The 17,271-nt window shown below is 53.0% G+C and overlaps 1 protein-coding gene across 1 annotated transcript; it reads left to right on the top strand.

Annotated features, from left to right (window-relative positions):
• The first annotated feature begins 64 nt into the window (after window positions 1–64).
• Window positions 65–16,370, top strand: ITPKC (inositol-trisphosphate 3-kinase C). The gene is made up of 7 exons (XM_060131835.1): window positions 65–1,361; window positions 5,591–5,690; window positions 8,005–8,218; window positions 9,495–9,699; window positions 11,825–11,926; window positions 12,926–12,997; window positions 14,913–16,370. The coding sequence occupies exons 1-7, from the start codon at window positions 201–203 to the stop codon at window positions 15,114–15,116; spliced, it is 2,058 nt and encodes a 685-aa protein (XP_059987818.1). The 5' UTR covers window positions 65–200; the 3' UTR covers window positions 15,117–16,370.
• The last annotated feature ends 901 nt before the right edge of the window (window positions 16,371–17,271 follow it).

Below are 17,271 nucleotides of genomic sequence, written 5' to 3'. Positions count from 1 at the left end.
TTCGGGGCCTTCCCCGGGAGTTGTGGGCGGGGGTGGGGGTGGGGGTGGGGGAAAGTATCGGTTAACCCCTGCTTGGCTGGGCTGGCTGGAGCTCCGCGGGCCGGAACCCGCGAGTCGGGGCTACCCAGCCACACCCCTCGCGGGATTTAAAGGGGCAGGAGGGGCTGGGCCCGGTCGAATCCCGAACCTAGGGAGCGGGCATGAGGCGCTGCCCGTGCCGGGGAAACCTGAGCGAGGCGGAGGCTGGGGCGCTGCCGGGGACAGCCCGCATGGGACTGGCGGCGACGCGAGGGGGGCGGCGGCGGCAGCCGGGGCAGCAACGACCTGGGCCCGGCGCAGGGGGCCCGGCGGGGCGGCCGGAGAGGGGCGGGCCCCGGGCCCGGACCGAGGAGTCCAACCTCCACACCGAGCCCGAGAGGGCCGGCCTCGGGCCTGAGTCGGGGACCGACGGACAGGCTGAGCCTGAAGCAGCTGGCTCCGGGGCGGGGACGGAGCGGCCCAGCCAAAAGACGGAGCCAGGCAGGTCCATCCTCCGGACGCATCCAGAAAGGAGCAGCCACTGGTCAGAACTGGAGACAGCCGGTGACTGGACGGAGACTAGGACAGATGGCTTTTGGACTGATCCACACAGGTCTGACCTCCAGTGTCAGCCAGAGAGGGCTAACCTCTGGGCACAGCAAGGGGTTGATGGGCCCTGGGCAGAGCTAGAAATACATGGGTCACAGACCCAGCCAGAGAGGGCCAAGCCCAGGGCTGATAACCTCTGGACCCACCAGAACAGGTCCAGCGTCCGGACTCAGCCAGAAGGGGCCTCTCTCTCAACAGAGCCAAATGCTGATGGCTCTCGGAAAGAATTGTACACTGATGGCTCCAGGACACAACCGGATACCAAAGACCCCTGGATAGAGCAGCACATTGATGGCTCCCAGATACAACAGGATACGGAAACAACCTGGAAACAGCTTGACATCGATGGTTTCCCAACACAACAAGATACTGATGGCTTCTGGCCACAGCCTGGCACTGATGGACCCCAGACACAAGATACTCATGGACCCCAGACAGAGCCTGGGACAGACTGCCTTTTGGGGGAGCCCAACCAAGATGGCTCGTTAGAGGAACCAGAACACGGGGAGTTGGTGACTCACCTGTACTCTCACCAGGAGTGTTGCCCCCTGACCCCTGTGCCCCGCCTCATCATCACTCCTGAAACCCCCGAGCCTGAGGCTCAGCCAGTGGGACCCCCCTCCCAGTTTGAAGGGGGCAGTGGAGGCTTCTCCTCTGCCTCCTCTTTCGACGAGTCTGAGGATGACGTGGTGGCCGGGGGTGGAGGTTCCAGCGACCCCGAGGACAGGTCTGGGGTGAGTGGGACCCATCCTGCCCTTGAGCCACATCCCCACAGATCCTGTATCCCCCGCCTCGCCCCCGCCTTTCCTTTGAGAAGTTCTTTAGAACTCCACCAGCAATTTCATCTCCAGGCACCTCTTCCATCTGACAGCAGGGTTACTAACCCCCTCCAGGCAGCCTCTTGCTAATTCTCTTCATTTCCCCTCACCCACTGCCTCCAGTCCTGGGGTCTAAAATGGATGGCTGCTGGCCAACTTCATGGTACCCAGGAATCCCTGAAATTGTGTGAAACTGTGTGTGTATACACATGTTTTTGCAGCAAGGGTCTGTGACTTCTGTTGGATCACAGTCTGTGACCCCAAACTCTAAAGAACACTAGTTCAGGCAGACAGGAAGGGTGCACTTTCTACCGACTTTTCTAAGTCTGGGGCCTGTAGCTGCCTTAAAGGGTCATCAGCCTTCACCACCCCTTAGCTCGTTCACTTTTGTAGGGAGTGAGCTCCCAGCTTTTATCAGATTCTCAAAGAGCTGTGTGAAGCCAAAATGCTAAGGGACCCCCAGCCTGGCCAGGGACTCTCCCATTTCCCCATTGCGTTGCCCCCCAGCTCCCCAGGGTGCTCCTGCACACTCTTGTTTACATCCTCCACCCTCATCCACAGCTTGGGTGCGGTTCTCTGGGGAATCAGGAAGGCCTTCAGGGCAGGTTCAGGGAGGGAGGGTCAGCGCATAGGCAGGTGTGAGAGCCTCTGGTGGGTCTGCCTGCTGGGTCCTCCCATTGTCCTGGGGCCCCTGGCTGGAATCTGTCCTGAGTCCCCCTCACCGCGCATGCTTCCCTTTAGGAACGTGCTCACACATGTGGCCACAGATATAAGAGGTAGACCTGCCCCAGCCTGCCTGTGCCGGAGCCAAGGCGCTGACCCTCTGGGGCTCTCTGCCATTGCTGTTCCCTCTGCCTACTCCCTCATCTCCTTGGCATCTCAGAGCAGCTGAGCTGGAGTGAATGAAGAAACAAAAATAGCAGCTATCACTCGCTCATGCCCAGCCCTGTGCTAAGCTTTCTTTTTTATTTTATTTTTTTCGGCCACACTCCAAGGCATGCAGGATCTTAGCTCCCCGACCAGGGATCGAACCCACGCCCCCTGCATTGGGAGCACAGAGTCCTCACCACTGGACCTCCGGGGAATTCCCTGTGCTAAGCTCTTTGTTAATATTAACTCATCTTAATCTTCACAGCAGCCCTATGAGGTAGATACTATGATCCCCATTTTATAGATGAAGAAACTGAGGCACAGAGACTCATCCAAGGTCACAGACCTTGGAAGGCACAGAGCTGAGATTCAAACCCTTACTGAATACCAGGCACTTTTCCAAGTGCTGTATGTGTGTTAACTCTTTGAATCCTTATAAAAGCACTATAAGATTGGGATGATTATTATCTGCATTTTACAGAGGGGAAACTAAGGCCTAGAGAAGTGAGGTCACTTGCTTGGAGTTGGCCACGTCTGGTCGGAGCTTGGATTCTAACTCAGTGCTGGCTTAGTTGAAAACCCAGTCATTTCCACCCCTGCACTTTGTGGATCTGTCCCTAACTTGCCTTCCTCCCAGGCCTCCCTGTCTCCAGTGTTTCCTCATCCCCTAGAATCTGCCTCCAAAACCCAGCTCTGACTAACTTTTCAACGTTCCCGGCTCCAGAGTCTTCCATGGCTCCCCAGGGCCTGCCTGATAGCGATCAGGAGTTCAGTCCTGTGTTCACAGCTTCCTGTCTCCAGGCTCCTTTCTACGTTCAGCTTCCCTTTTCCCGTCCTGATCCCTTCTGCTGCTGCAAGGGAGCCGAAGTACACACTGTTCCCTGAACATGTTGCAGCCATCCTGCCTCCGCTCATTGCTCAAGCTGTTCCCACCACCCAGAATACCCCTCGCTTCCTTCTTGCTTCATTTTGAAATCCCATCTGACCTTAAAGGCCCAGCTACTTTCTCCCCCCTCCCCCACCTTCCTTCCTTCTCACATCCATCCTGTCCTCCTAATCAGACAACAGACAGTCCCAGGGTCCCTAATTTGTGTTTGGCCCCGTGTTGGCTTTGCTGGGAACACAGTAGTGACCCAGACACTGCCCGCATGGAGCTCCCAGGCCGGTGGAGGAGACAGACCCATCACCAGGCAGTGACAGCTCAGAGTGCTCAGGGCTGGGATGGGGGAAGCCCAGAGGGTTGTGGGAATCTAGAGAAGGTGACTGGCCAGACCTGGGGTATCAGAGCGGGCTTCCTGGAGGAGGAGGAGGAGATGTGAGCTGAGGCCATGATGAAGCCATCTGAGAAAGCCCAGATTAACCATCAGATCTAAGAAAAAAGAGAGAGAAGATACTGAACCTGCTTATGATTAAAAAAAAAAAAAAAAAAAAACATTTAATCAACCTCCTTCAACCCAAGCTACATTTTTGGAGCACCTATTGTGTGTCAGGCCATGGCTGGGGACACAGTTGTAACCATGACAACCCCAGTCCCTGCCCTCAAGACTTGTAATCTAGCAGGGCTGTAATGGATAAGCCCAGGGCAGTGGAGTCAGACCAGAGGTAGAACCCCAGCACTATGCTGTGTGATTTAGGCAGGTGACTTCACCCGTCTGAGTCTCTGTTTCCGCCTCTGTAACACAGTCAGCAGTCTTCCTGGGGTTGTGTTTTTAGGATTAAGTAGGTTATGGCACACTGAGCCTTTGTCATTGTGCCTGGAATGTTCCAGGTGCTTAGTAAACAGGAACCTTTATTCATCACCTCCTCTTCACGGCTGGCAGCTGGAGAGGGGAGGGAATAGCCCTTCCTGAATCCTTCAGTCCAACCCCTGCCTGTGTTTGACCTTCCCACCATCCATTAGATGTCTGCTAGGTAGCTGGGCTCTGGTGGATAGGAGAGAACATGGCCTTGACCCCGGGGTGGGGGGAGATGAGCCACATAGCTTTTTTCTCTGGAGAGGACTCATTCTCCCAATCCTTGCTAAGGGCCTGCTGTGTGCTTGGAGCAGAGAAGATACTCGTGTGTGTGCGCGTGTGTACACGTGCGTGTGCGTGCATATGCAAATACAATGAATCAGGCAGTAACCAGGTCTCAAGAAGCTCTTGCTTGAGTCCACATGATACAACTAAATCCTTGTTTTCTGTTTGCTTCTCTGGTTTTTTGTTGCTCTCTCTCTGTTTTTCTCTGCATCTATGTTTCTTTTTCTTTCTCTGTCATTACTTTGTGTCTCCCATTCTGTCTTTCTATATTTCTTTCTCTTCTAGTAACTCTGTGCCTATCTCTGTGTCAGTTGGAAGAGGTCAGGGTTTGCTATAGTGACAAACAGACCCCAAACTCAGTGACTTGGAACAACAAAGGATTTCTTTTTTTTTTGGCCCCGAGGCTTGCAGGATCTTAGTTCCCCAACCAGGGATTGAACCGAGGCACTTGGCAGTGAAAGCACGGAGTCCTAACCACTGGACCACCAGGAAATTCCCAACAAAGGATTATTTTCGTTCCTACTGCACACTGACTGTTGGTCAGTGGTGGCTGAGGCGGCCCTGCTCCATGCTGTTTTCTGTCAGCCTCTGTTTCTTTTCCTACAGTCCCCCACCCCTTTCTACACTAGGGAAAAGAACATGGAGAGTCACTCGTTGGCTTTAAGGCTTCCACCCAAAAGTGACACTTCTGTTCACATTTCATTGGCCAAAGCTGAGTTCAAGAGGGCGGGGATATCCCTGGTAGGGGGACAGGCTGGAGCTATTTGGTAAGCAGCTGTCATGACTGCTGCAGTCTCCATCTTTGTCCCTGTCTGTCTTTGTCATCACTTTGTCATCTGTCTCTGTTTCTGTCTCTCTCTGTGGTTCGGCCTCCATTCATCAACTCCTGCCTTTATCATTTTCCCTGGAACCACCTTTTTGATGTATATATGTCGAGGGACGATTTGGGAGTTGCTGGTGACCGCAAAACAACCTAGCCTATCTCTGCTCCTTCGAGAAGGACAGAGAGACACAGATACAAAGTGATGACACCGAGACAAATGGACAGAGACTCTTCTCTGCCTTTGCTGAGGCCTCTGGGGAGTTTGTGATTGCACAAGTCAGTGAGCTTTGCTCACCGCAACCAGCTTGGGCCCAGGGATCCCAGGAAGCCCCCCTAAGGACCCCCGGTCCACCTTGGTTCCCTCTCATGGCAGCAGCGCCATCCCCCTCCATTCCCGGCCTTAGCCCTGACCCCACCCTTTCTGCCCCACACAGAACAAACCGTGGAAGAAGCTGAAGACAGTGCTGAAGTATTCGCCCTTCATGGTCTCCTTCCGAAAACACTACCCTTGGGTCCAGCTGTCTGGACACTCCGGTGAGCGCGGGGGGAGAAGGGCGGGTGGGGGACAGGCAGGGCTGGGCAGAGACGCCTGGACGGGGAAGGAACTGCTGTTTGTACTTTAGTTCCCCCATCTGTAAAATGGGCTTGGTGACAGTCTCCAGCTCATGGGGCTTTTATGGAAAGTGCTTAGGCCCGGGCTGGGCCATTCATACATCAGGATGGAGGGCTGTTTCCTGTTATCCCGGTGGCAGGGGGCAAATCTTCGACCATGGGGACAGATGGGCCTGGGCTCAAATCCGAGTTCCGCTCTCTATTTGTGGACGACCCTGGGCAAGTTACTCTCCCTCACTGGGGTCAGTGTCCTCATCTGTAGTGTGAGATAATTGTCCCTCCCTTGCAGGGTAAACTAAAGGGTTAAAATCAAAATGTATATTGAGGGCTTCCCTGGTGGTGCAGTGGTTGAGAGTCCGCCTGCCGATGCAGGGGACGCGGGTTTGTGCCCTGGTCCGGGAAGATCCCACATGCCGCGGAGCGGCTGGGCCCGTGAGCCATGGCCGCTGAGCCTGAGCGTCCGGAGCCTGTGCTCCGCAACGGGAGAGGCCACAACAGTGAGAGGCCCGCGTACCGCAATGTATATTGAGATTGAGAGACAGACCCCTCGTAAATGGCAATTACCAGTCCCTGTCCTCACCCTGTGGCCAGAGCAGAGTAGGCCGCCAATAAACAACAGCTATAATGTTTTTTCCCCAGGACCTAGCACAATCTCTTTAGCACATAATAGCACAAGGCCTAGAATCTAGCATTTTTGGTAAAGGGCTAGATAATAGCTATAAACTACTCAGCTCTGTTGTCACAGCACAAAAGCCGCCATAGTTAATATATAAATTTGTGAGTGTGTCTGTGTTCCAGTAAAAAAAACAGGCTGTAGGCTGGACTAGACCAACTGTACCCACCAGCAAAGGGAGGCAAGAAGGGAACTTATCTGCCTGTTCTTCCTTAGAACTGAGTCAGAGAAAGGCAAGGCCCCCCTAAAACTGTAAACACAGGCCTGCCATCTGTATGTATCCTAGTTACTATCGCTGAGTTTAAAAAATACCAAAAATGAAAAACTCAAAACTTAGTGGTGGTTTAAAAAAACAAACAAACAACTTAGTGGAATAAAACAGCCATTTGATTACACTCATAAGTTTTGGGTCAGGAATTCAGACAGAGCATGGCAGGGCTGGCTTGTTGCTGCGCCGTGATATCTGGGAATTCAGCTAGAACAGCTCGAAGGCTGCAAGCTGGAGACCTTTGGAGGTTCATTCATTCACACACCTGGCAGTTGATGCTGGTTGTTGGCTGGTTGTCAGTTGGGGCTGTCGGCTGGAAAGCCTATATGTGACTTCTATGTGTAGCTGCTTGGGCTTCCTCACGGTATGGTAGCCTCAGAATAATCAGATTTCTTACATGGTAGCTCAGGACTTGAAAGGCAAGTGTCTCTGCCAACAAAGTAGAAGCTGCATCTCCTTTTATGACTTAGATCTGAAGTCACAGTGTTGCTTCTGCCATAAGCCCTCTCAGATTCAAGAGGAAAAGAATTAGATTCCACTTCTTGATGAGAGTGACAAAATTCTAGAAGAGCATGTGGGACATGAGCTACTGTTGCAGCCATCTTTGGAAAATATAATCTGAAAATACTATCTGCCTCAATAAGAATTTGTAATTCTGATCTACTCTATCTGCATGGCCCACAAAATGCCAGATTTGTAAATTAACAAGGCCCTGATTGTTAGCACTCTGGACTCCAGGCAGAAGCAAATGCAGATCTGCTTGGGAGAGTCATGCTCTTGACTCAGATCTCACAAAAATTCCCATTGCTGATCGAGAGCTCATAATCCAAAATTACAAAACAAATGAGGACACAGTGTGCTGTGAACAGGCCTCTGTTTAAATAAAATGCAGAACTAGGTCCTTCCTTCACCACCTCTGGCCAAGATTTTGAGAATTGCTGGTAGGGAGAGAAGGTATTGCGGAAGGGTCAGGCAAGATGATGGTGGCCAGGACCTGATACCTACAGGAGGTGGGGGGATTCTCTTGCTCATTCAGTTTTTTGTTTTGTTTTTTTTTTTGCGGTACGCGGGCCTCTCACTGTTGTGGCCCCTCCCGTTGTGGAGCACAGGCTCCGGACGCACAGGCTCAGTGGCCATGGCTCACGGGCCCAGCCACTCCGCGGCATGTGGGATCTTCCCAGACCAGGCCGCGAACCCGTGTCGCCTGCATCGGCAGGCGGACTCTCAACCACTGCGCCACCAGGGAAGCCCTTGCTCATTCAGTTTTTGACCCTCTCATTGACTGCTGCTCATAGGGAACTTCCAGGCAGGAGAGGATGGTTGGATTCTAAAGCGTTTCTGTCAGTATGAGCAGCGCAGCCTGGAGCAGCTGATGCGCGACCCCCTGCGACCTTTCGTGCCAGCCTACTATGGCATGGTGCAGCAGGATGGCCAGGCCTTCAACCAGATGGAAGATCTCCTAGCAGACTTTGAGAACCCCTCCATCATGGACTGCAAGATGGGCAGCAGGTAGGTTCAGGGGCAGCCATGGGGCAGAGGTGAAGGGTCGGGGGACATTTTTGAAGATAGCGCCAAGCCAGTCTTCAGCATCCTTTCCTGCCATCCGTGTATGAGAGTTCTGTTCTATCTTCTCATCAACACTTTGTATTACCTGTTTCATTACTTTTAGCTATTCTGGTGAATAGTTATGGTTTTAATTTCGATTTCTCTGATGACCAAACAACTTGAGCATTGATTGGCCATTTGGATATCCTCTTTGAAAAGTGCCCATTTTTCTACTGGTCTCTCTTTTTCTTTTTATTATAAAGATGTATAATTCTTTATATATTCTGGATACAAGTCCTTTGCTGGAGATACACACACACACACACACACACACACACACACACACACACACACACACACACACACACACACACTCCAACTCTCCCATTTCACTCTCTTAACGTCTTTTGATAAACAGAAGTTTTTTTAAAAATTAATTATTTATTTAGTTAGTTTTGGCTGCGTTGGGTCTTTGTTGCTGCACGTGAGCTTTCTCTAGTTGCAGCGAGCTGGGGCTACTCTTTGTTGCGGTTGCAGTGCACGGACCTCTCATTGCGGTGGCTACTTTTGCTGCGGAGCACAGGCTCTAGGTATGCGGGCTTCAGTAGTTGTGGCTCGCAGGCTCTAGAGCGCAGGCTCAGTAGTTGTGGTGCACGGGATTAGTTGCTCCACAGCATGTGGGATCCTCCTGGGCCAGGGATTGAACCCGTGTCCCTTGCACCGGCAGGCAGATTCTTAACCACTGTGCCACCAAGGAAGTCCCGAGAAGGACTTTTAATTTGGTACAGGTTGTCAATTTTTTTCATTATGGTTAGTAGCTTTGTGTTTAAGAAATCTGCCTACTGTAAGGTCACAAAGATCTTCTCCTATGTTTTCTTCTACAAGCTTTGTTTTAATCATCACATTTAGATCTGCAATCCACCTAGATTTAATTTTTGTATATGGTCTGAGGCAGGGATCGAGGTTCATTCCCCTCTCCCCACCGCCATATGGATATCCTATTGACCTAGCACCATTTATTGAAAAGACTGCCCTTTCTCCACTGAATTGTGGTGCCTTCTTTTTCATAAATTGGGTGAACGTACGTGTGTGTCTGTTTGTGGACTCTGTTCTGGTCCATTGATCTATTTGTCTATTCTTGTACCACACTGTAGTTTTGTAACATGCCTTGATATCAGAGAGTGTAAGTCCTCCAGCTTTGTTCTTCGTAATTTCCCTTGTTATATCCTCTGTGTCCCAGGACCTACCTGGAGGAGGAGCTGGTGAAGGCGCGAGAACGGCCCCGGCCCCGGAAGGACATGTATGAGAAGATGGTGGCTGTGGACCCTGGGGCCCCCACCCCCGAGGAACATGCCCAGGGTGCAGTCACCAAGCCCCGCTACATGCAGTGGAGGGAGACCGTGAGCTCGACCTCCACCCTGGGTTTCCGGATCGAGGGCATCAAGGTGAGGGCCAGGAGCTGCTAGCCTGTTTGTAGAGGGCTAAGAGCTAGATCTGAGGCAGGGCTTCCCAAGGAACCAGGGTGTCAGAGAAAGCAGGAAAGAAGCAAGATCTGGAGAGAGAGCAGGAGACTGCAGAGGATGGAAAGATGCGCTAGGAGGGTTCCTGCTTCCCTCTTACCCCTGTGTCTATCACAGACCAAGTTTTGTTTACCCATCTGTCTGAAGGTCTCTTGATTCCATCTTCTTTCCCCTCCCCAAGACCAAGACCCTGTCCTAGTCCAGCCGCATCTTCTCCTGACTCAGCTTCCCTGGCCTCCCAGATGCTGGTCTCACCTCCTCTGATTCCAACACGGCAGCTGGAGGGGCTTTTTCCTCCTTATGGAGAAAAATGTTCTCTTTTCTTCTTTATTTCTTTTTTCAAAAGTTGTTTATTTTATTTATTTATTTTTGGCTGTATTGGGTCTTCGTTGCTGTGCGCGGGCTTTCTCTAGTTGCGGAGAGTGGGGGCTACTTTTCGTTGCGGTATGCGGGATTCTCATTACGGTGGTTTCTCTTGTTGCGGAGCATGGGCTCTAGAACACAGGCTCAGTAGTTGTGGCGCACGGGCTTAGTTGCTCTGCGGCATGTGGGATCTTCCCGGACCAGGGCTCGAACCCATGTACCCTGCATTGGCAGGCGGATTCTTAACCACTGTGCCACTAGGGTAGCCCCTTTCTTTCTTTTTTTTGTAAATTAAATCTAATCGTTTGAATAGCTATTCACACAGCTCGAAAGTCAAAATAATATTATAAAAGGGTATATAGGAGAAATCTCTCTCCCAACCCTGTTGCCGTCCTTCCCATTCTGTCCCTCTACCACCCCCTCCTCGTGGGGAACCACTTTATCAGTTTCTTATATTTCTTCCTGTATATACAAACAAATGCAGTTGTATATACTACCTTTTTCTCCCATTTTTTAATTTATTTATTTGGCTGCGCTGGGTCTTAGTTGCAGTATGCAGGATCTTTTTAGTTGCGGCATATGAACTCCTAGTTGTGGCTTGTGGGATCTAGTTCCCTGACCAGGGATTGAATCCGGGCCCCCTGCACTGGGAGTGTGGAGTCTTAGCCACTGGACCACGGGGGAAGTCCCTCCTCCCTTTTTCGTTTTTACAAAAGGTGGCATAGTCCTGGAGAGTTTCCCATATCATTTCGTAGAGAGATAGGAGATCCTCTTCCTCCCTCCCTCCCTCCCTTCCTTCCTATTCCTTCTATAATAGCTCTTTGTGGATGTGCCACAGTCCCCTATAGATGGCACAGTGAAGCACTTTCATTTCTTTGAAAGGGTCCTGTTCTCTCCTGCCCCAGGCCCTCTGCACGTGCTGTTTCCTGTGCCAGGAGTACTTTTCCCCTGTTCCCCTGGTTGACTGACTCCCAGTCACTTTCCTGACTCCTTCCAAATTTCACTTCCTCTGGGAAGCCCTCCTTGAGTTCCATCCGACTAGTTCAGGGTCTTTACCTCCTTATAACTCCCTATACTCCATTATTCTTATCTCCCTTTGTGATGATCTTATTCAGTATTTGCATCCCTCATCTGTGCTGTTACCTGTGCTGTTACCTCCATGTTACCATTGCCCACAGGGCACCTGGCACAGCATGGCAGAATGACTCAGGGGGCTCTCTGTGCCCCTCGCAGACAAAAAATAACATTAGTCTCTTCTACTGAGTGTTTACTTACTATGTGCCAGGCACTGTGCAGTGTATCCTACACATCCAATCTCTCCTCCTCCTTATACCAGCTTTAGGAGGTAGATACTAACACAATTCTCATTTTCCAGATGAGGAACTCAAGGCTGAGGCAGGTGAAGTGACTTGCTTAACGCCACCTAGCTAGGAATTAGCAGAGCCATGATTCAAAGCCAGATCCACCCGGCTCCAAAGCCCACCTGGCTAGATTGGCTCAACCAGGGGGTTCAAGGTTAGACTTGAAGGACTGGTTGCTCAGGAGTATGACTTGGGGCTAGGCAGGTGGGCTAGCTTCCCCTGAACAGCAAGTGAGCCTGGAGGTGGGTAAGTGGCCCCTGGAAGTGCCTGAGGCTGCTTGGTGTTGGGCGTGGGAAGGAAAAGGTATGACACCCCTCATCCTGTAGAAAGCTGATGGGACCTGCAACACTAACTTCAAGAAGATGCGGAAACTGGAGGAGGTGACAAAGATGTTGGAGGACTTTGTGGATGGGAACCGCGCAATCCTGGTGAGCGGGACACCTATGCCCCCAAATTTAGCAGCTTAGGACCACCACCATCATTGTTCCTCCCACGTCAACAGTCTCTTGCCTTGGGCCGAGGTTGGCTGACACTGGCTGGCATTGCTCACCGTCAGGCCAGCTGGTGGGAGGGCCCTGCTCTCATGTCTGGTGGCTGCCTTACTGTCTCGGCTCCTGGCTCAATCCAGCAGACCAGCCTGGGCTTGTTCTCACGGTGGAAGCAGCAGGCCAAGAAAACAAGTGAAAAAGCAAAGCCTATCGGTGGCTAGGCTCAGAATGGCCACCATCATTCTCGCCATGTTCTGTTGGCCAAAGCAAGTCATAAGACCAAGACTAGATTACAAGGGAAAGACTCCACCTCTTGGTGGGAGGAGCTGCTAGGAATTGTGGGTATTCATGTAATCTACCAACCACACTCTTTTTTTTTTTTAATTTTTATTTATTGTGTTCATTTATTTATTTTTGGACACATTGGCTCTCCGTTGCTGCACATGGGCTTTCTCTAGTTGCAGCGAGCAGGGGCTACTCTTTGTTGCAGTGTGCGGGCTTCTCATTGCAGTGGCTTCTCTTGTGGTGGAGCACAGGCTCTAGGAACGTGGGCTTCAGTAGTTGTGGCACATGGGCTCAGTAGTTGTGGCTCACGGGCTCTAGAGCACAGGCTCAGTAGTTGTGGTGCACGGGCTTAGTTGCTCCTTGGCATGTGGGATCTTCCCGGACCAGGGCTCGAACCCGTGTCCCCTGCATTGGCAGGCGGATTCTTAACCACTGCGCCACCAGGGAAGTCCCCAACCACAGTCTTGTCTGTGCCACCCTGATGCATCCAACCCCTGCCCCCCCGCACCTCCCACTTCCCCATGGCCCCCTTTACCCCATTCTGGCTGGGGTATGCCTACTCCTTTGGGGGTATGGGATGAGGTCAGATCTCAAGGTGGGTAAGGACCCACAAAGTCCATAAGCTAACCAAGAAATCCTCCCTCTCATGCACAGAAAAAGTACGTGGCACGCCTAGAGGAACTCCGTGAAGCTCTGGAGAACTCCCCCTTCTTCAAGACCCACGAGGTGCGAGCCCCGGCCACCGTGGGAACAGAGGGCCCTGTGTGAGGGGGAGTGTCGGGGTCCGGGTGGTACTCAGCAGAAACCACCAACAGGGTCACAGGCCAAAGCTATAAAAGGAAGCCCCGAGTTTTGGGGTTTGCTTCTTTAGGGTAGGCAGCACGAGGGATTGCAGGGAGGTGGGACAGTTAGGAGCATGGACCCCAGCCAGGTGGCCTTGGGATGAGGCTGGCTCTGCCGCGTGACCCTGGGCATATGACCTACCCTCTCAGGCCTCAGTTTCCTCCTGCCGTGGGGAGGAACAATAGTACCTTCCTTATAGAGCTGCTGAGGTGGGAGATGAGCAAATGCAGAGCGCCGTGAGGAGCACAGAGGGGCTCTCGACTCCTAGCTCTTGTGGTTATTTTATACCCGTGATGATTTACAGTTCTTGTTACCTGCCTTCCTCATCTGTGGCTGTCCCCACTCCCCTTTCCTCTCTCTCCATTCCGCAGCCTGTGTCTCTTTGGAAACATTCATCTCTCTGAGGCTGTCTCAGAAAGTCTGTGGTGACGTCACTGTGTCTATCTCCAAGTTCTTCCGCCTCCCCGCTCAAGCCCCTCTCTCCTCTTTTTCCTGATATCACTGACTTCTGAAAGAGCACTGATCTGGGCGTCAGGCCAGCCTGTGTTCGAATCCCAGCCACCTGAGCCTGGGCAGCAGCTCCGCAGGCCTGTCTCCTGACCTGTAGGACAGGGTAACGGTAGCACCTGCCGCATGGGTGTAACGAAGGTTAAGTGGGTTAATATAGTTAAAGCCCAGCCCATAAGAACCCTGCAGTATATGCCAGCTTTTATGGTCACGCTTGTTATCACCAAACATCACCCTCATCACCCTTGTTACTGCCTTCGAGCTTTACACGCAAGTCACAAAGAGGAGGCCTGGGCCCCACCTCTTATGTCCTCAGGTTTGGTTTCACCTGCCCGGTGACTAAACATTTAAAAAAATTAGTTGCCAACATTGAAAACATGATAAAGATGTAGAGTTCACACCAAAATCGGGATTTCCAGTTTCTCTTGGCACCACGAGAGACATGGTAACCCTGGGCCGCTCGCCACATGCCAACAGCCATCCAGAGCTGGGCAGCGTCTGCCTCTTCTGACAGCCGCCTGCTCGCCTGCCCAGTCATCCGGGTTCTCTGGGAGCACTGGTGTCTGAAACCCGGCTAGAAAAAGGGAGAGGCTTGCAAACCTGGCGTTAGATGAAGGGAAGGAATGTATTTCTAACTAAAAAAGAAAAAACAACCCAGTATCTCCGGAGGGGTGTGTGGCCAGCTCCACGAGGCAGCTTGTGAGCTGTGGAACGTGGAACGCTGCAGTGACCCCAGGAGGTGGGGCAGTTACCATCACCCCCATTCTACAGATGAGGAAACTGAGCTGGACAAAGGAAGCCACTTGCCTGGCGTCACCAGCAGCAATCCGCTGGGGCTGAATGGTTGCTGCCCCTTCCCACGGGGAGGCATTATCCACTCCCTCAGTCCCCGCCAGGCCCCTCTGACGGCTTCAGGATCCTGCGGGCATTTGAGTTTGTACCCCAGCTTGAAAAAGGATAACAGTTAACACTGTTTTGCATTTGTTTATACGGGCAACTCTTCTAAGAGCTTTCTGTGGATTAATTCACACATATAATATGCACAGCAACCTTTGAGGTAAACGGTACTCTTATTCCGTTATTCCCACTTTGTACATGAGGACACAGAGATAAGGAGAAGTTAAGTCCCCTGCCCAAGGCCACACAGCCGTAAGTGGCAGAGCTAGGGTTTGAACCCAGGCAGCCTGGCTCCAAAGTTCATGCCGTCAGCCACCCTGCCCAGCAGTCTGTGGGGCCAAGACCTTGGCCAGTGCCTGCCCCTCCCTCTAACCTCCTGCCTCTCCCTCTGCAGGTGGTAGGCAGCTCCCTCCTCTTTGTGCATGACCACACCGGCCTGGCCAAGGTCTGGATGATCGACTTTGGCAAGACAGTGGCCCTGCCTGACCACCAGACGCTCAGCCACCGGCTGCCCTGGGCCGAGGGCAACCGCGAGGATGGCTACCTCTGGGGCCTGGACAACGTGATTCACCTCCTCCAGGGCCTGGCCTATAGCTGACCTGCTCGCCCACCATCACGTTTATTTATTGGATGGTGCCCGTGTGGCCGGAGGGGCCCCGAGATGCATGGGGGCCTGAAGCCCAGGGATGGGAAAGGTTCCACTGCACACCACGCAGGACCAGTGCAGAAGATGCAAAGGGCCTTGGCGATCAGGTGGCACCGCACCCACGGGGGCGGGGAGGTTGTTAAGAGCCCGAGAGGTGCGTGCCCTGGCTGGGTCCTGCGGTGAGTCAGAACCAGACTGGGTCCCCTGACCAGCCAGGAAGGCTTCTGAGGGGCTGCAGAGGCCACAACTAAACCACACGCCCTGAGAGAACACAGTGCATGTACTGCAGGGCACGGGCGTGACCTCAGGCCTGTCACCACATGGATGACTGTAACCTCGGCCTCCTCGTCAGACCCTCGCTCTACGAGCTGGCCCCTCGCAGGCCCGAGAACCAGACCTCATTTGTGAGCAAATGTAGCAGCCCTTGGTTGGCCTGCCCGGGAGAGTTATAGCCCAGTCTCTTCATCTGGGGTCCCTCCAAGTGCTGACAGAGGCTTTGAGGGTGTGGCACCCTGGGACTGGCTTGAGAGCTGCCACCGCTGGGCAGGGCCCAGTTCACCCTGTCCTACCCGCGCTTGGCCCCATGGGCTCCTGCCCTGCTCCTGGGAGAACTCTGCTGACCCCCCTGCAGACTGAAACCACAGCTGTGTCCCATGCCTGCACTGTGACCAGCACAACCTTGTTTCTCAGGCCTCAGCCTCGGGACGTCCTCCTTCTGCCCGTTACCCTTTTCTGTCTCCTCCCTCCTAGCGGACTGTGGCGGCAGGAAGGGCATTCAGAAGGAAAAGGGAAAAGCAGGCTTGGGAACCAGCTGCCTTCCTCGGGAGGGCCCCCATCCCTGGCCTCTGCTGTGAAGAGGCCCCGCTTGGGCCTGTGGTGCAGGGTAGGTGGGCTTGCAGCCTGGTCCAAACCAAAGACCCCAGCACTCTGAGGTGTGGGTGGTGCCCCTCTGTCCTCCTCCTGCTCCTAACTTTGGGTTCCTGGCCTACAAGGCTGGGCTTGGGGAGGACAGGTGCCCCCCCTCTCCCTTAGCCAAAGCTCTAACGTGGTCTTCCGGCTGACGTGTGCTCCTTTTCTACTGACCATCTTTATACTTATTTATATGAGAGGTAGTTGTTAAGACGGGGCAGCGCTGGGGAACAGGAGGCAAAACTGCTTCACTGCCTTCCCATGACGACACCCCAATAAACAGCACATTTACAGTCACCTTTGTCTTTTGCATCTGGGGTCTGTGGGCTCAAAGCTCGTAATTGGAGCAGTAGCGCTGGGTGGGGTGATGGGATAGTGATTGGTCTGGGGTAGAGGCAGGCTCAGAGTGGGCGGGTTCATTCATCCGCTTCACCGAGTTGCTACTCTTGTGCCTGGCTGTGTGCAGGGGACACAGGAGTGACCAAGACAACTCCAAGCCCTGTCCTCCAGGGCTCCCAGGACAGTGCACCAGATATAGTGCCACCCAGGGTGTCAGGGCTGGGGTGGGTAAGAAACACTACACTGTAGTTTCTAATAAAACCCTTTGTTGGGCATGGGGGACACAGCAGTGACCAAGACAGATCTGTTCCTCCCCTTTCGGAATGGATGCAATAGGTATTCGTTAAATGCTCTCTCTCGTTCCCCGTCCCCCCTCCCCCATCTGCCTGGTTTGAATCCCGGCCCTGCCGCTTGCCAGCCATGTGACCTTAGGCCAGTGACTGCGCTTCTTCAGGCCTCAGTCTCTCCGTCTGTCAAACAGGGAGGATCTAGTACCTTCCTTACAGGGTTGGAGGATTTGACGAGTTAACGGGGGTAAAGGGGTTGCCACAAATAACTAGTCTTAGAGGCTTTTGCTTTTGTTTTTAAATCAGAACACACAGGTGGAGGAGGTGCTCAGCCAGAGGGAGTCTTCCCAGAGGAAGTGACAAGGAGCCAGGGTAGAGCAGTTCCAGAATTGTCTGTGGCACAGGGCTGGGGGGTGGGGGAGACAGGACACCTAGGCACCTGAGAGGCCACTATGCCTGGCTGGTGGCAGAAAGCGTGAGGAAGAACAGCCTGGGGTAAGGGAGGTGACCTGGGGCGGGGTGAGTTTAGTCCCTGCCCTGCAAGAAGTATGCCGCGCTGCGCTGCGTGGCAT

This window comes from Lagenorhynchus albirostris, chromosome 19 (genome assembly GCF_949774975.1).
Source record: "Lagenorhynchus albirostris chromosome 19, mLagAlb1.1, whole genome shotgun sequence".
Lineage (NCBI taxonomy): Eukaryota > Metazoa > Chordata > Mammalia > Artiodactyla > Delphinidae > Lagenorhynchus > Lagenorhynchus albirostris.
Note: the sequence above shows the minus strand (reverse complement) of the source record. Positions and strands in the feature narration are given on the sequence as shown.

Bases quoted from the DNA above. Each gene is read 5' to 3' on its own strand.
- ITPKC (XM_060131835.1), top strand. From the start codon at position 201: ATGAGGCGCTGCCCGTGCCGGGGAAACCTGAGCGAGGCGGAGGCTGGG. The intron at 5,691-8,004 runs GTGAGCGCGGGG...TGCTGCTCATAG, and splicing joins CCAGCTGTCTGGACACTCCG to GGAACTTCCAGGCAGGAGAG. The intron at 9,700-11,824 runs GTGAGGGCCAGG...CTCATCCTGTAG, and splicing joins TCCGGATCGAGGGCATCAAG to AAAGCTGATGGGACCTGCAA.